At 61.9% G+C, this 16,354-nt stretch overlaps 1 protein-coding gene and 1 long non-coding RNA gene across 14 annotated transcripts in view; both read right to left on the reverse strand.

Annotated features, from left to right (window-relative positions):
* The window catches only part of MAP4 (microtubule associated protein 4), a 119,964-nt gene that overhangs the window by 87,181 nt on the left and 16,429 nt on the right, over nucleotides 1-16,354 (reverse strand). For 12 of the 13 annotated variants that reach the window (XM_029077661.2, XM_029077658.2, XM_029077655.2 and 9 more), the window contains exon 1: nucleotides 5,986-6,345. The exons of the other annotated variant lie outside the window; for it this stretch is intronic. In XM_029077661.2, coding sequence (XP_028933494.1) covers nucleotides 5,986-6,330 — 345 coding nt within the window. In that variant the 5' untranslated portion in view covers nucleotides 6,331-6,345. Of the gene's footprint in view, nucleotides 1-5,985; nucleotides 6,346-16,354 lie in introns of those variants that run through there. 13 annotated transcript variants of the gene reach the window in all.
* Nucleotides 758-1,707, reverse strand: LOC114816056. The gene is made up of 2 exons (XR_003763832.1): nucleotides 1,203-1,707; nucleotides 758-1,060 (listed from the first exon to the last, which is right to left on the reverse strand). It is a non-coding gene; the product is annotated as an uncharacterized LOC114816056 (long non-coding RNA).

Here is a 16,354-nt window from a genome sequence, read left to right on the forward strand (position 1 = left end):
AAACCAGCTTCCCCAATTGTCGACCGCTCCGCCACCTGGACTTGGCGCATCTCAGAGGGGGGCTGTGAAAGCAGCGTGGCCCAGTGGGTAGAGCCCGGGCCTGGGAGTCGGAAGGACCCGGGTTCTAACCCCGGCTCCGCTAGCCGTCCGCCCTGGGACCCTGGGAAAGCCACTGCATTTCTCGGGGCCTCGGCCGCGGGGAGTCCCGCGGGGGGCCGGGACGGTGTCCGCCTCGATTACCTTCTGTCTACCCCGGCGCTTAATACACTGCCTGGCAAATGGAAAGCGCTAAACATATACCATTTTTTAAAAAAGGGGGGGGGGCGGGGGGGAAGCTGTGACTTTCTGCAGATTTGTGTGATTATCTGTACTCTCCAAGGAGTCAGCGCAGTGAGCGCTCAATAGAGACAACTGAATGAATTTAAGGGGGCTAGGCCTCTGGGTCTGCGAACGGCAGCGTGGCCTGGCGGAAAGCGTCCGGGCCTGGGAACCGGAGGACCTGGGTTCTATTCCCAGCTCTGCCACTCGCCTGCTGTGCGACCCCGGCCGAATCGCTTCTCTGGGTCTCAGTTCCCTCATCTCTACAACGGGGGAAGGGGGTCGGTGCCTGTCGTCCCTTCTCTTTAGACCGGGAGCCCCACGGGATTAAACATCTGTTCTCCCTCCTCGGACCGTGAGCCCCGGTTGGGACAGGGCCTGGTTCCGACCTCACGATCCTCTATCGACCCCGGCGTTCAGAACGGCGCCCGAGACGTGGTAAGCGCTTAAATGCCATTTAAGTTTCTTTTAAAAAAAAAAACAAAAACAAAAAAAAAACGGCTTTTCTGAAGAGGTGGGAAGAGACGGCGTTCCGATTCCATTTACCCAACGGCCGAAAAGGGCATTTAAAATCCGATCGGGAGGCGCTCGAAGAGTTACCGCTGCCAAGAGAGCATGTGTGCCTGCATGAGGCCTAGGCGGGAATTGGGCCTTGCCTTCTGCTGACCGCAGTTTCCATTAATACGCCAATTAGCCAACCCCTCGCGCACAAGTGGCCTGCGAAACAGGCTGTCGACTGTTGCTAAATTAGAAAGAGGAGAAAGGAGAAAAAGGTGACGTCTCCCGCTTGCTAATAGCTATTACCCCGAAGGGTGAGCATCCTTCTCCCCCCACCCCCCACCGCCAGGCTCGGCGGGGAGAAGGGAAAAAAATTAAACGGCCACCTCGCCGCTCAGATCCTGCTCAAGAGAAGGACCCGCCCCACCCTGAAGCGACGAGACACGGGACCGTTGCGACGACTGAGCGCCGGAGCGGCCGAAGGCGGGACGGTGAAGCCTAACCGGAGAGCCTGGGGCCGAGCCGGGACGAGGGCCGGCGTGGGTCCGAGGCCGGAGGATTCTCCCGAGATGAGAAGCCCGTTCTGATTAGAATCTGGAAGCCCGGCCGGGTTCCGTGGAGAGAACCGGACGAGGGAGGATGTGGCCAAGAGGGGTCTTCCACCTGTCGAGAAGCGGCGTGCCCTAACAGACACAGCCCGGGTCTGGGAGGCAGGAGGACCTGGGTTCCGATCCCGGCTCCGCCACTCGTCTGCTGGGTGCCCTCGATTCTCTCATCAGACAATAACAGTCATCCTAATAACTGTGGCATTTAAGCGCTCGTTACACGCCGGGCACTTCAAGTGCCGGGGGTGGGTCCGAGCAGATCGGGTCGGACACAGCCCCGGTCCCATGAGGGGCTCACGGTCTCAATCCCCATTTAACAGATGAGGTCGCTGAGGCCCGGGGGAGTGAAGTGACTCGCCCAAGGTCACCCAGCGGGCAAGTGGCGGGATTAGCACCCAGGTCCTTCTGACTCCCGGGCCCCGGCTCCACCCGCTGGGCCACTCTGTCTCTCACCAGGAGATCACCACCAGGGGAGAGGTTCGATCAGAATCTCCGCTTCGGCCCGAATTCCGTCCCCGTCCCCCTCCTCCGCCCACGGAAAAGGAGCACCTGGAGCTCTATGTCTTTTACCGTTAATCGGGGGCAGGTGGCCGATCCCTCGGCCCACCTGGGAACCGTCCGGAGAGGAGATTTCTCATCCGATTCCAGGGAAATTGGGCCGTTGGCCTGGCAACTGGGTTGGAGACGAGGCCCATCGCCGCACACCCCGTCCCCCCCGTCCCCCCCCGTCCCCTCCCGGCTTTTTTCCACCCCGGGAGGGGGAGAGCAGTTGGAACGCGTGTGTTTCCTGTCCAAACATTTGGGATCTCGGCCTCGTTTCGCTTCCCCAAAGGCAGCTGTGTATCCTCCAGGACACTGCCAAGTACTCTCCAAAATGGGTTTTGCCTCCGCCGGGACTCCAAAGGCCAGACTGCAGTCCCGGGGGGAAAGCCCCCCGACGTTTCACGAGTCTCCCTCCACCGGAGTTTTAGCTCCGGGGGCAGAGGGGCTCGGAACTTTGTTTCCCACGCTCCAAGCGCCTTGTGGGCAGGGAAATGCGTCCGCTTATCGATACGCTGCCCTCTCCCAAGCGCTCCGTACCGCGTTCCGCACACAGAGAGCGCTCAGCGCGGATCAGCGGAGAGGACCCGGGCCTGGGAGTCGGAAAGACCCGACCGTCGCTCGTCCGCCGGGTGACCGCGGGCAAGTCGCTTCGCTTCTCTGGCCCTCAGTTCCCTCAACTGTAAAATGGGGATTCCGACTCTTGAGCCCCACGTGGGACGAGGCCCGGGTCCAACCCGATTCGCCGTATTCCCCCTAGCGCTTGGTAATAATAATACCGATAATCACGGTCCTTGTCGAGCGCCTGCCCTCTGCCAAGCGCCGCTCTAAATGCGGGGTAGATCCAAGGTCGTCAGGTCGGACGCGGTCCCTGTCCCACGTGGGGCTCGCATTCTTCATCCCGTTTTACGGATGAGGGAAGCGAGGCCCGGGGAACTCGAGTGACTCGCCCGGGGTCACGCAGGAGACGGGCGGCGGAGCCGGGAGTAGAACCCGGGTCCTCCCGACTCCGGGCCCGGGCTCCGTCCGCTAAGCCACGCGGACGCTTCTTCTTAGTACAGTGCCTGGCGCACGGTGAGCGCTTCAAGTCCACGATCGTTATTATATTACTCCCTTTATCGTCTTCCGTCTGGAGCGCTACTCGATGCCCTGTTGCCGTGGAGAATGAAAGCCCTGCTGACTTTTGGGGAGGGAGGAGGAGGAGGACGACGAGGAAAACGAGCAGACTTCTTCGATTCCCTCGGCGAATACGGACTGAATAACGGCTCAGAGTCGGTCTTCCCTTGAGGCTTGCCCGTTCGAGACCCGGAAACCGAGCGGCCCCGTCAGGAATCTCACAAAAGGCGACTCGCTGCCAAATACGTGCTTGCTTTTAAGGTGCCATGCGGATCGCACCTCCCCGTGAGCCAAACACGGCGTTCTGCAGAAATACCCGCGGTCTGGCGGGTAGAGCCCCCGGGGCTGGGAGTCGGAAGGACCTGGGTTCCAATCCCGGCTCCGCCCCCCCCGGTCTGCCGTGGGACCCCGGGAAAGCCACTTCATTTCTCGGGGCCTCGGTCACCTCATCTGTAAAATAGGGATTAAGTCGGGGAGTCCCACGACCGGGACCGGGTCCGGCTCCATTACCCGGTATCCGCCCCTGCACACCCCAGCACTCGGTACGGTGCCTGACGCGTAATAAGCACTCAAATACCACAATCATTATTATTATTATTGCCGACGCAGAGTCGTCGCGAGCAACCTTGAAGAGTTCCTTCCTTGTCCTTCGGGGCTCCGGGCCACATGAATCCAACCCTGTTCCCGCTACCCTCCTTTGGGAATTATTATTTTTTTTTTAACGGCATCTGTTCAGCGCTTACTATGTGCCCCGGACCGTACTGAGCGCTGCGGTAGATACAGATCGGGCACGGTCCCCGTCCCACGTGGGGCTCGCGGTCTTAATCCCCATTTTAAAGATGAGGTCGCCGACGCCCCGAGGAGTTAAACGACTCGCCCAAGCTCACGCAGCGGCCAAGGGGATTAAGACCCTCGCCTTCCGTCTCCCCCACGTCTGACCCCGTTCCGGGGGGGGGGGGGGGGCTCCCCTCCTTCCCAAATACGACTGAATGAACGGATCGGGAGGCAGCGTCCTCTCCCAGGCGTTCAGCAGAGGGCTCCGCACGCGGTAAGCGCTCCATAAATAGCCCGGATCCACTGAGTCGGCATCACTCGGCGACGTTCAGTAGCCAGCGGACCCTCCGTAGAGTCTCAGTTCGCGTTCGGGCTCTGCTTCTGGCCCACCGCCGGGGGCCCGTTAATAAAGTTAGCTCACCTCCCGTCACTGTTCAGAGCCCCTTAGTGAAAACGAACGGCGAGTCCTTCTGTCAGTGAAATGCTAACTCCGGGCTTCCGGCCCTAAGATGGAGACAATAGTCTTTCAGAAGGGAGGCCTGAGAATTGAAATTTTCCTCCCCCCGTTTGACGGAAGGGAGCCACCGACTCAGTCTCCATCTGAAGCAACTTCTTAATGGGGGGGGGGGGGGGGTCCTACCGAGACTCGGGAAGGAGAAGACTCCACCCTTCCCGAGTCCCCCGGAGAAGGGATTTAGGGACGCGGCGCGGCCCTGGCGGAAAGAGCACAGGCCGGGGGGTCAGAAGACCTGGGCTGTAATCCCGGCTCCGCCGCTTGTCTTACTCCCCGTTTTTACAGATGGGGGAACTGAGGCCCAGAGAAGCCAAGTGACCTGCCCGAGCGGCAGACAGGTGGCGGGGCCGGGATGAGAACCCGCGACCTCTGACTCCCGAGCCCGGGCCCTTGCCACCGAGCCGCGCCGCGTAAGCGAAGCGACCCGCCTGGGGTCACACGGGGAAGCAGCGCGGTACGGTGGAAAGAGCCCGGGCTCGGGAGTCGGAATTCACGGGTTCGAGTCCTGGCTCCGCCGCTTGCCGGCTGTGTGACTTTGCGCAGGTCACTTAACTTCTCCGCGCCTCGGTTACCTCATCTGTAAAACGGGGAGTGAAACCGCGAGCCCCATACGGGACAACCCGATCGCCTTGCATCCCCCAGCGCTTAGAACGGCGCTTCGCGCACAGTAAGCGCTTAACCAATGCCACCATTTAAGTGGCGGGACGAGGATTAAAACCCAGGACCTTCTGCCTCACGGGCTCCATCCGCTGGGCCCGCCGCTTCTCTGACGGGTGGAGACGAACCGGGGGGCCGCGGGGGGCTTGCGGGCACGCGTTGGGCCCCACCCCGCGACGAACCGGAAATCTAGAGACCCTGACCACTTGGCCGCCGACCGCATCCCGCCTCGGTCCTCTCCCTTCCCCTCCCCGAGACTTTACAAGGCCGAGAGCTCGGGGAAACGCCCGCCGCCGTCTGAAAGAACGGCTGGGGACGGACCCGAGGTACACCGTCCTCGGCGTCCTGACCGGCGGCGGCGGCGGCCTTCCTCCGGGCATTCCCAAGAGGGAGTCGCACTCGATCCGTTCCCGACCCGTCACCAGACCCCGGGTTTCGATCCGACCCCTGACGTCGGAGGGGCTCCCCGCTCAAACCGCCCCGCTGCCCGAAGGCCCCGATTCCCCCCGCGGCAAACCCGTGCATCGGCCAGCTCCGCGGCGGGCCCGAAGCCCGCCGGGACTTCCAGCGCAGCCCCCCTCGTCCCGACGGGCGCCCCGCGGCAACGCCCTCACCCCCGATCCCGGCCGGTCAGCGACGGCCCCGGAATGAGCTTGGGTGGGGCCTCAGGGTTTAGGAAAAGAACGACCCAGCCCGCGCTCTGCTCCTCTAAGGCCAACCCCCTCACCGCACCTCCATCGCGTCTACCTCAACGCCAACCTCTCGCCCACATCCTGCCTCCGGCCCGCAGCGCCCTCCCTCCTCACATCCGACTCTTCCCCTCCTTCAAAGCCTTCCCGGAGGCCCACCTCCTCCAAGAAGCCTCCCCTAAACCCTCCTTTCCTCTTCTCCCGCTCCCTTCTGCGTCGCCCCGACTCGCTCCCTTTATTCCTCCCCCTTCCCGGTCCCGCGGCGCTTACGTACGATATCCGTAATCGATTTATTTCTATTAACGTCCGGGTCCTCCTCCGGACCGCCAGCCCGTGGCGGGCGAGGAACGTATCTGTCGGCTGTTAGGGTGTCCTCGGTACGGCGCTCTGCGCCCGGCAAGCGCTCGATAAATACGGCCGACTGACCGGATTCGCGCGTTGGGATCGCCGTTCGGCGGCGCTCGAATTTCCGGCGGCTGAGCGGCCGGAGCTCCCACGGATCCCGGCCTCGCCCGAGAAGCAGGAAAACAATCCAGCTGGAGAACGCTGACTCACCCCCGGCAAAATCCCGTCGGTTAAGGAAGCTCGCGGCCCAGATGTGGAATTCCCACTTCGGCATCACGTTCTTCCTTAGGTCTCCCGGTGCCTGATTTTTTTTTTTTCTTCCTTCTTAACGGTACGTTATGAGCTTACTATGCGCCAGGCACCGTATTAAACGCCGGGGCGCAGACAAGCTCGTCGGGCGCCTGTGCCAGGCGGGGCTCGGTCCAGTCGGTCGGTCACGTTTATCGAGCACTTCCTGCGTGCAGAGCACTGTACTAAGCGCTTGGGAGGGGACGATACGACGACAGACGGGCACGTTCCCAGCCTAAGTAAGGTAATCTTACTTGAGAAGATTAAGATCATAATATTGGTATTTGTTGAGCGCCTACTATGCGCGGAGCACCGTTCTAAGCGCGGGGGGAGATACGGGGTAATCGGGTCGTGCCACGTGAGGCTCACGGTTAATCCCCATTTTACAGATGAGGTCACTGAGGCCCAGAGAAGTTGAGCGACTCGCCCACAGTCACGCAGCTGACGAGTGGCAGAGCCGGCAGTCGAACCCGTGACCTCCGACTCCGAAGCCCGGGCTCTTTCCACTGAGCCGGGCGGCCCGGAAAAGCGGCCCGGGAGTCAGAAGGCCGTGGGTTCTAACGCCGGCCCCGCCACCCGTCTGCCGCGCGACCTCGGGCCAGCCGCTTCACTCCTCCGGGCCTCGGTTCCCTCATCTGAGATTGAGAGCGTGAGCCCCGCGTGGGGCGGGGACTCGTCCGACCCGATTTAACCGTATCCGCCCGCAGCCGGCGCTTAAAGGACGGCACGATCGCGCTCGCTATCCTCAGGAACGCTCCACGCTGCCCTCGGAGGCTTCGCTTCCGGTCCGGGCCCCCACCGGAGGGGACGGGGGATGAGCCGCGGGCGACGATGAAGAGAGGCGCGAGCCGGGCGGGCGAGAGGATGGCCGAGCCGGGGGGCCGGGCCGCAGCCGGCCACCCGGCCCGCCTCCCCCCGTCGGGTGGCACTCATTTCCTCTCTCCAGATGTCAGATAAAAGCTGCCATTTCCCCCCGACCGAGTCAAGCCTCTATTCAAAGCAGCCAAGCTGTGGTCCGGGACCTCCCGGCTCAGCCCAAGTGCTTTGTCTCCTAGCGTCCCTAGGGGAGAGCAGAGGGGAAATTGGGGGGGCCGGGGGCCGGGGGCGGCTGTGTGGGACAGAGGAAGCGGGGGGCTGCCCTCCGGGGGCGTCCAGTTAAACCCCCTCCCGCTTCGGCTCTCCGGTGCCCCCGACGAAGAGGGCTCGGTCCAACACCTACGCGGCCAAGGGCCCAGGGGAGGATCCCGGCTCCGCCTCTCGTCCGAGGTCGTGGGTTCGAATGCCGGCTCCGCCGCCTGCCTGCCGCGTGACCGTGGGCAAGTCGCTTCACTTCTCTGGGCCTCGGTGACCTCGTCTGGAAGATGGGGATTAAAACCGGGAGCCCCACGTGGGACGACCTGATCACCTTGTTAGCCCCCAGCGCTTAGAATAGTGCTTTGCACATAGCAAGCGCTTAACAGATACCTTTTTTTTCTTTTTTTTTTTGGGTCCGCTGTGTGACCTCGGGCAAGTCACCTCACCCGTCTGGGCCTCGGTCACCTCTTCTGTAAAATGGGGATCGAGACTGTGAGCCCCACGTGAGACAGGGACCGTTTCCAGCTCGATTCGCCTGTACTCACCCCACCCCCCCTTAATACGGTGCCTGGCAGACGGAAAGCGCTTAACAAATACCACGATTATTATTATTATTATTATTATTATTATTATTATCTGGAGAAGACTTGCCGATCTGGGGGGGCCTCAACTCTGTGAGAGTTAAGGGTCCAGTGGGCTTCCGTTGCCCGGACGGTAAACGCTCATCCGTTGCCCGTCCTGGTGACCTCAGAGAAGAGCCCGGGCCTGGGAGGCGGAAGGCCCTGGGTTCTAATCCCGGCTCCGCCACGTCGGCCGTGCGACCGTGGTCGAGTCACTTCACCTCTCTGGGCCTCGGTCTCCTCAACCGTCAAATGGGGATGAAGACCGTGAGGCCTCAGGCGGGACGGCGACAGTGTCCAACCCGATCATCCTGTATCCGCCCCAGTGGTCAGAACGGTGCCCGGCACAGAGGAGGCGCTTAAATGACCATTTTTAAAAAAGGGAGAGAGAGAGAGAGAGAGAGAGAGAGAGAGAGAGAGAGAGAGAGAGAGAGAGAGAAAAAAAAGATGGCTCCTCCAGCTTTCAATCAATCGAGTGACTGTACCAAGAGCTTTCAGGCGAGACTGGCCCGAGGTCCCTCCCGTCTGGCTCGGGATTTGTGCGAGGGTCACGCCGAGGCGAAGAGAGAATCTTCTGGACCCCAGAGAGCAGAGCCCGCCGACGGAGCTTCAGAGGGACACGGGTGAACGTGGGAGGACGGTCCCGCCCTCGCCGCCCGCCGACCCGCCCCCTCGGCTTCGGAGGTCGCCGTCGGGCTTTACGGCTCTTTCACGGTCGACGTTCCACTTGAGAGATGTCACCACGGTTGGCGGAGGGGGTGGGGAGGAGAACGAGGCCAGGGAGTGACGACTGAGTGTCCCGGTCGTCACTGTATTTTTTTTTTTTTTTTTTTAAGTGCTACAGATGGGCTTCTTGATTTCTAAAGGGCCATCCGTACTTTTTTTTTTAAAAAAAAGAAGAAGGTATCTGCTAAGCGCTTCCTGGGTATCAAACACCGTTCTGAGCGCTGGGGGTGGTACGAGTGAATCAGGTGGGACACGGTCCCCGCCCCACCGGGGGCTCACGGTCTAAGTACGGGGGAGAACGGGGATCGAACCCCCGTCATGCAGTTGAGGAAACCGGGGGCCGAAGCAGAGAAGCGACCGGCCCGAGGTCACACGGCAGGCGGTCGGCAGGGCCGGGAAGAGACCCCAGGCCCTTCTGAATCCCCGGCCCGGCAACCTCCACTAGGCCACGCTGCTTCTCCAGAGGCCCGGAGGGCCATCGGTCCGTCGGCCCAGGGGGACGCGACCGGTAAAGGGGAAGGAGACCTTGCCACACCACAGGAATGAACCAGGCCCGGATAAAAATCGACAAGTCAGCGGGAGAAGCCGCCAAGAATCCCGTCTCCCCCCGCCCGGGAGACCAAACCTCCAACCTAAGCGCTCGGGTTTCAGTAAGCAACTGCCAGAAAAATTCCCTCCGCGGGGGAACGAATAAGCGTGCTGCTCTCCGGACGGCGCTCGGCCCGGGGAGGGGCTGGCAGGGCCTCGGCCACGCCAGCTGGCGCGGCGCCGGAGCCGGGAGGAGGAAGATGGCATTCCCGGGTCTGAGGGGCAGGGCCGCGGGGAGGGCAGAGCTAAGAGGCAGGGGATGGAGCGGCGGGAATGGGAACAGGAAATCATCCTCTCCGTTTCCCCGGTCCCCGTTTTAGAATCTCCTGCGTGTCTGGAAATCGGTCCACGGATTTAAGGCAGGTCCTGAAAATACCTCGGCCCCCCGGCTCGGGACCAAAGGACGCCAAGGGGCCCCTCTTGACCGTAGGCTCGTGGTGGGCAGGGAACGCGTCTACCGACTCTTATCTTCTCCTCTCCCAAGCGCTTGGTACAGCGCTCCGCACACGGTAAGCGCTCGATAAGTACGACTGATGGATTACGGCACCATGACAAGACGTCGACCGAAGGCCCGAGAGCCGGAAAGAAGGCTGGGCTCTCGAATAAAGACGGCGGAGGGGAAATAAGGGCGACACCCTGAAGGAATTTACAGATAATCCGCTCCCGGGTTTAAGGGACTCTTGCAATCCTTCTCACTGGCATTAAAGCCTGTCCCAGAGGGAGGTGGTTTAATAATAATAATAATAATGGTACTCGTTAAGCGCTTAAGTAAATGGGGTTGGAAACAACCGCCCCGTCCCCGCACGGGGCTCACGGTCTTCATCCCCATTTGACCGACGAGGGAACCGAAGCCCAGGGAAGCGAAGCGGCTTGCCCGAGGTCACGCGGCGGACACGTGGCGGAGCCGGGATTGGCACCCCGGTCCTCCCGACTCTTTCCACCGAGCCACGCCGCCTCTCTCGCCGTTCACACTCAACGCCGTATTCGAGGACGGACGGCTCACACGTTCCGCGACGAGAGCTCGCCGAACCCAGAATCTGAAACGCGGCCCGGTGGAGAGAGGCCGGGGCCGGGAGTTGGAGGGCCCGGGTTCTCCTCCCGGCTCCGCCTCGTCGTCCGCTGGGTGACCTTTCATTTCTCTGAGCCTCAGTCGCCTCGTCTGACGGACGGCACCCTCCCGAGCGCTCAGTACAGAGCTCCGCCCGCAGACGGCAAATACCGACGGCTGATCGAGAGAGAGAGAAGCTTCAGGTTCTGCCGGAGCCCCGCTTTCGCCACACTCTCACGCTCAACACGTCCACAGCTCGCAGGTTGCTCTGTGTACGCTCTGCGGTTGCTAGGTTTGTCTCGTTCAAAATTAGAAGGGGGTAAGGACACGGGTTTCCGCCCCCCGGCCCCCGCAACTCTCCCCACCTCCATTCACCCCGTAACCCCCAGTGTGATATCGTGTTCCGCCCTCCCCTGTGGGTGACAAACGAATATTCACCGAGCTGAAGCAAACCTCTTCCCCTTCGAGACAGAGAATCGGTGTGGCCTGGGAGTCAGCGGACCCGGGTTCTAACCCCGGCTCTGCCGCTCGACCTCGGGGCGAGCCATTTCCCTGGGCCTCGGTTTCCTCATCCGTAAAACGGGGATTAGGGCCGCGAGCCCCGGGCTCCTCGCGTCGACCCCGGCGCGTCCTTCGGCGCCCGGCCCACAGCAAGCCCTTCGCAAATACGGGGACGTGATTTACGATTTAAATGCAATTAAAAAAGAAAAGAAATGATCCGAGGAGGACCCCAGTGGGCTCGCCGGAGATCCACGGCCAACCTGTACGAGGAAACCGCTCCTTAAGCCGGCTGGCGGCGAGGAGGGAAAAGCCATCGTTCGGAAGGGGGTCTAAAGAGACGACCGGGGACGGGAGAGCCGCTCTTCAAAAGAGAGACCAGCTGCCCGCCGGGAGACGCCGGGCACGTCGTTCTACTTCCCTGGGCCTCGGTCTCCTCATCTGTAAGATGGCGACCGAGTCTCGCGAGCCCCACGTGGGTCCGACCCGATTCGCTTGGATCGACCCCAGCGCTCGGTCCAGTGCCCGGCACGCAGTAGGCGCTTCAGAGATACCGTAATCATCATCATCGCTAGCCTCTCCTCTAGGGAGATGACAGACGAGGAAAACGATACCCCTAAAGAGAGAGCCCGAGTACCGCGAGCCGCTCCTCCAGCGAGACGCTACCGAGCGGTCTCCTGGAAATCGAGCGGGGCCGGGCGGCAGCTGTTCCTATCATCTGCTTTCCTTTAATAGCGACGCGGATCGAAAGGGAAGCCACGACCTTCACCCTTGAAGTAAGAAGCCGGACAACGACGGACCCGTCGCGTTTGAGGTAAGAAGCCGGGGAAGGACGGACCCGTCGCCCTGCAAGAGAGTTAGGGAATGACGGACCCGCCACGTTTAAAGGAAGAAGCACGGACGGTTCAAGGAACAACTTCCGCGTGGCTCGGCGGAAAGGGCCCGGGCTTGGGAGTCAGAGGTCATGGGTTCGAATGGGCGACTGTGGGCGAGTCACTTCACTTCTCGGTGCCTCAGTTCCCTCATCTGTAAAATGGGGACTGACTGTGAGGCTCGCGTGGTACAACCTGATGACCCCGTATCTCCCCCAGCGCTTAGAACAGTAGCTCCGCCCATAGTAAGCGCTTAACAAACACCAACATTATTACTATTATTAGAAGACCAATTTTTTTTTTTTTTTTTAACGTAGCATTTGCTAAGCACTTACTATGTGCCAGGCGCTGTTCTGAGCGCGGCGGAAGGTACAGAGCGATCAGGTTGGACCCGGTCCCTGCCCACGTGGGGCTCGCAGTCTTAGACCCCATTTTACAGATGAGGTCACTGAGGCAAAGAGAAGCAGAGTGAAGCGCCCACGGTCACACAGCAGGCGAGCGGCGGAGCCGGGATGGGAACCCAGAACCCTTCCGACTCCCAGGCCCGGGCTCCACCCGCTAGGCCACGCTGCCGGTAACGGGGTTTCAGAAGAGCAACCGCTCGCGACATCATCCCCGCCTCCCGACCATCACGGCGGTCGTTATCACGGGAGGAGGGTTTCTGACGCTAAATTGTTTCCCTCGCTTGAAGTGGACGGCGTCCTCGGGGATCGCTAAGAAACCGGGCCTCGACACGGGACGAGGAAACGCCAACGGGGCCAGGTGACGGCGAGGGGGTGGGGTCTACGGCCACCGAGAGACTTCCGATTCCACAGAGGAGGATTTTTGTGGGAGATTATTACTACCATTATTGTATTTTTTCTGTGGTATCCGCGAAGCGCGTACCACGTGCCAGGGGCTGTTCTAAGCCCCGGGGTTAGATACAGGTTAATCAGGTTGGACACAGTCCCTGTCCCGCACCGAGGGAGAACGGGTATTTTGTTCCCCTTTTTACAGCTGAGGAAACTGAGGCAGAGTGAAACGACTCACCCGGGGTCACGCGGCGGCCGGGCGGCCGAGCCGGGATCAGAACCCGGCTCCTCTGCCTCCCGGGCTGGGTTCCCGCCACGAGGCCGCGCCGCTTCCCCCGGTGCCCTGATTGTTCTTCAAAGATAAGTCCCCGCCCCGTTCCGATCCTGGGCCCCCGGCTCTGAAATTCCGAGAAAACCGTTTTGGTTTCGAGCGGGTGGGAGAGCAAGATCGGGCATCCTGTGTATTCCGAACCGAGGCATTAGCGATAGGTTTTTCTGAATTTTTTTTTTCCAAAAAAAGCGCTCCCTCTCAAGTGCTTTACTTCGTGCCAGGCACCGTGCTCGGCGCCGGGGTAGATCCAAGTTAATCGGATCCCTGTCCCACCTGGGGCTCCCAGTCCTCATCCCCATTTTACAGATACGGTCACTGAGGTCCAGAGAAGCGAAGCGACCGCCCCGAGGCGCCGCTGCAGGCGAGCGGCGCAGCCGGGATTAGAACCCAGATCCTTCGGTCTACGCGCTAGGCCACGCTGCTTCTCCTTCGGCTTCTCTCTTTCCTCTCCCAAACTAGCGCAGGGGAGCAGCTTCCGCCTGGCCCGCTGCAAGCGGGAAACGGGGCGAGGGGAGGGAGTTCCGCCCCACTCCGAAGGCGACTCGGTCGACGGCCGTTTCCGCTCCCCTCCCCACGCGGCGCCGATCCGGCGGCACTGCGACGGGGAGCCCGCGCCGCTGGGAGGACGCAAAGTCTTCTGGAGGGAGAAGTGGTGAGAGTTAGGGAACCGGTGTTTCGAGGAGTCGTGAGCGGAGCCCCCCCCCCCCCCCAACGCGGGAGTCGGCAGCGACGGGGGGGGGGGGGCGTCGAGGGAGAGCTCCGGGTCGGCCGGGTGGCTAGGGCTTGGGACCCGGGAGTCGGAGGATTTGGGTTCGAATCCCAACCCCGCCACCTCCCTCCCAGGGCGAGTCACTTCGCCTTCCTGGTCCTCGATTCCCTCGTCCGCAAAATGGGGGTTCAACGTCCGTTGAGCACGGGCTTTGGAGTCAGGGGTCGTGGGTTCGCATCCCGGCTCGGCCACTGGTCAGCCGTGTGACCGTGGGCCAGTCGCCTCGCTTCTCTGTGCCTCAGTCACCTCCCCTGTAAAATGGGGATTAAGACGGTGAGCCCCCCCCCGTGGGACGACCTGATTCCCCTGGGTCTACCCCAGCGCTGGGAACGGTGCTCTGCACGTAGCAAGCGCTTAGCGAATACCAACGTTATTATTATTAGTTTTGAAAAGAGCCATCTGCCGCTCCTCAGACTCACCCGACGCTGACCTCTGGGCTCCCGCTCCTCCGCCCTAGACGGACCCGGCGGTTCCGGACTCGCCGGCCGCCATTTGGAGAACGGGAGGGAGAGCGCTGGCTGGCTCAGTGCCCCCTCGCCCCACCCCCTCAGCTCCACCGCCCCTTTTCACCCCGGGCCCCCCGTGGGCGCCGGGAGAGTCCCTGGGGTCACGTGAGCCCCGGCCGCTCCCCGGCCGCCCCCGTCGACCTCTGGATGCTCTCGGCGTTTCCGGGTCCCCAAGCAGCAGGTGGTCTGGAGAACGCCCGGATCAGAAGGCCCGGTGCGGTCGCGGATACAACCACGGCATTCGAATATTAGCAGAACCCAGGGGTTGGGGCTGGGGGAGGCGGGGGGAGGACAGTGGGCAGAGCTAAAACGAGTAGGGCTTCGATCCGTCAGTCGATCGTACTTACTGAGCGCTTGCTGTGCGCAGAGCGTCATACTGAGCGCCTGGGAGAGGACAATCCAACCCAGAATAGATACACTCCCAGCCCACGGCGAGCTTCCAGTCTAGAGGCTCAACCTACTCTATAATCTCCCCTATCCTTAATCTGTTTTAATGTCCGTCGTCGCCTCCTGCAGACTATAAGCTCCTTGTGGGCAGGGGTAGGGTCTTCTGCAGTTCCACCTCCTCCCTACCCCAAAAGATATCTTTTAAGGCATTTACTAGGTGCCAGGCACGGCGCTTAACGCAGGGGTAAAAGCAAACTGGACAGGCTGGACACGGTCCCTGTCCCGCGGAGGGCTCGCGGTCTCAATCCCAATTTTACGGATAAAGGAACCGAGGCCGGAGAAGTGAAGTGACTCTCCCAAGGTCACCCAGCAGACGAGGGGCGGAGCCGCGACGGGAACCCGGGTCCGGGCTCCATCCGCTAGGCCACGGTGCTTCTCGGTCGCGTGCGCTCTCCCGGACGCTCAGCCCAGTGCTCTGCGCGCGGTGAGCGCTCGATAAGTGCCATCCGTCTGAGTGACAAAGGGACGGCTTCCGCTCCGACGGGGCCCGGGGCCGAACTCTCCCGAGCTCGCGGCACCCAGAGGAACGGTTCGACCCGCCGGTCCGACGGCAAGGGCGGCGGGGGAGGATGCGGGGTTGTACATTCAGCACTTCCTTTCCAAGGGAAGAACTGGAAACCTTTCCTGCTCCCCGTAGGAAGGCGGCGGCCGAGTCGGCGGCCGATTCCCCCTCGGAATAACGGAGCACGTACCCAACGGGGAAAGGGGGAGGCCGCCTCCCTGGCCCTCCCGTCCCGGGAGCCTCCGACTCGGCTTAGCGGCTACAACCCGGGCCTGGGAATCAGAAGGACCTGTGGGCTCTACCCCCCGCCGGCTCCGCCACGTGTCCGCTGTGTGACCTCGGGCGAGTCGCTTCGCTTCTCTGAGCCCGTCACCTCGTCTGCCGGACGGGGATTCGGACGGCGAGCCCCACGTGGGACGGGGACGGCGTCCAACCCGACGATCCCGTACCTACCCCGGCGCTCAGTACGGCGCCTGGCGCATCAGATAGCGCTTAACCAATACCATAAAAAAATGAAACATCGGACAGGAGCCGCCAAGAGGAGATGGCTTGAAAACGAGGCCCGTGAGGAGCGGGCCGTAGGACGGGAGGATCTGGTTCCAGACCCCGGGACGTACAGAAAGGATCCGGCGGTCACCTCATCTCCTCTGGAGACCCAAACCAGGTAACGGGGGGAGGGAGGGGTGCAGTGAGAAGGATTCAGGTTAGAGAGAAGGCTGACTTTCTGCCTTTGGGGTGGAAGACGCTGGCGCGCGTTACCGAAGGCGGACTTCAAAACGGGAGAGACGCTCATCCGCGTGGGACGGCTGAGGTGCGGTCCCAATGCGTTCGAATTCCGGCTCCACTGTAGGCCCAGGGGAACGCGCAATATCCTTCTAAGAGGCCACGGTTCTCCTGAAATTCAAACGAGAGCTACCTGCCCCGTGTGACCCAGCGCCTCCGACCTGTCTTCCACGCTCCTAACGGTATTAATGATCATCACGGCGTCTGTTAAGCGCCCATCGGGTGCCGGACGCCGCACCGAGCGCCGGGGTGGATACGGGCCAATCGGGTTGGACACGGTCCCCGTCCCGATCCCCCTTTTCCAGACGAGGCAACCGAGGGCCGGGGAAGCGAAGCGAGCGGCGGGGCCGGGGCCAGAACCCGGGACCTCCCGACTCCCGGGCCGGCGCTCTACCCGGTCCTCCGATCGACGGGCGTTGAGAGAAACCGGTAAGTTCCATACACGGGTGTCATCG

The sequence above is a fragment of the Ornithorhynchus anatinus genome, chromosome 13 (genome assembly GCF_004115215.2).
Source record: "Ornithorhynchus anatinus isolate Pmale09 chromosome 13, mOrnAna1.pri.v4, whole genome shotgun sequence".
In the NCBI taxonomy this organism is placed as follows: Eukaryota; Metazoa; Chordata; class Mammalia; order Monotremata; family Ornithorhynchidae; genus Ornithorhynchus; species Ornithorhynchus anatinus.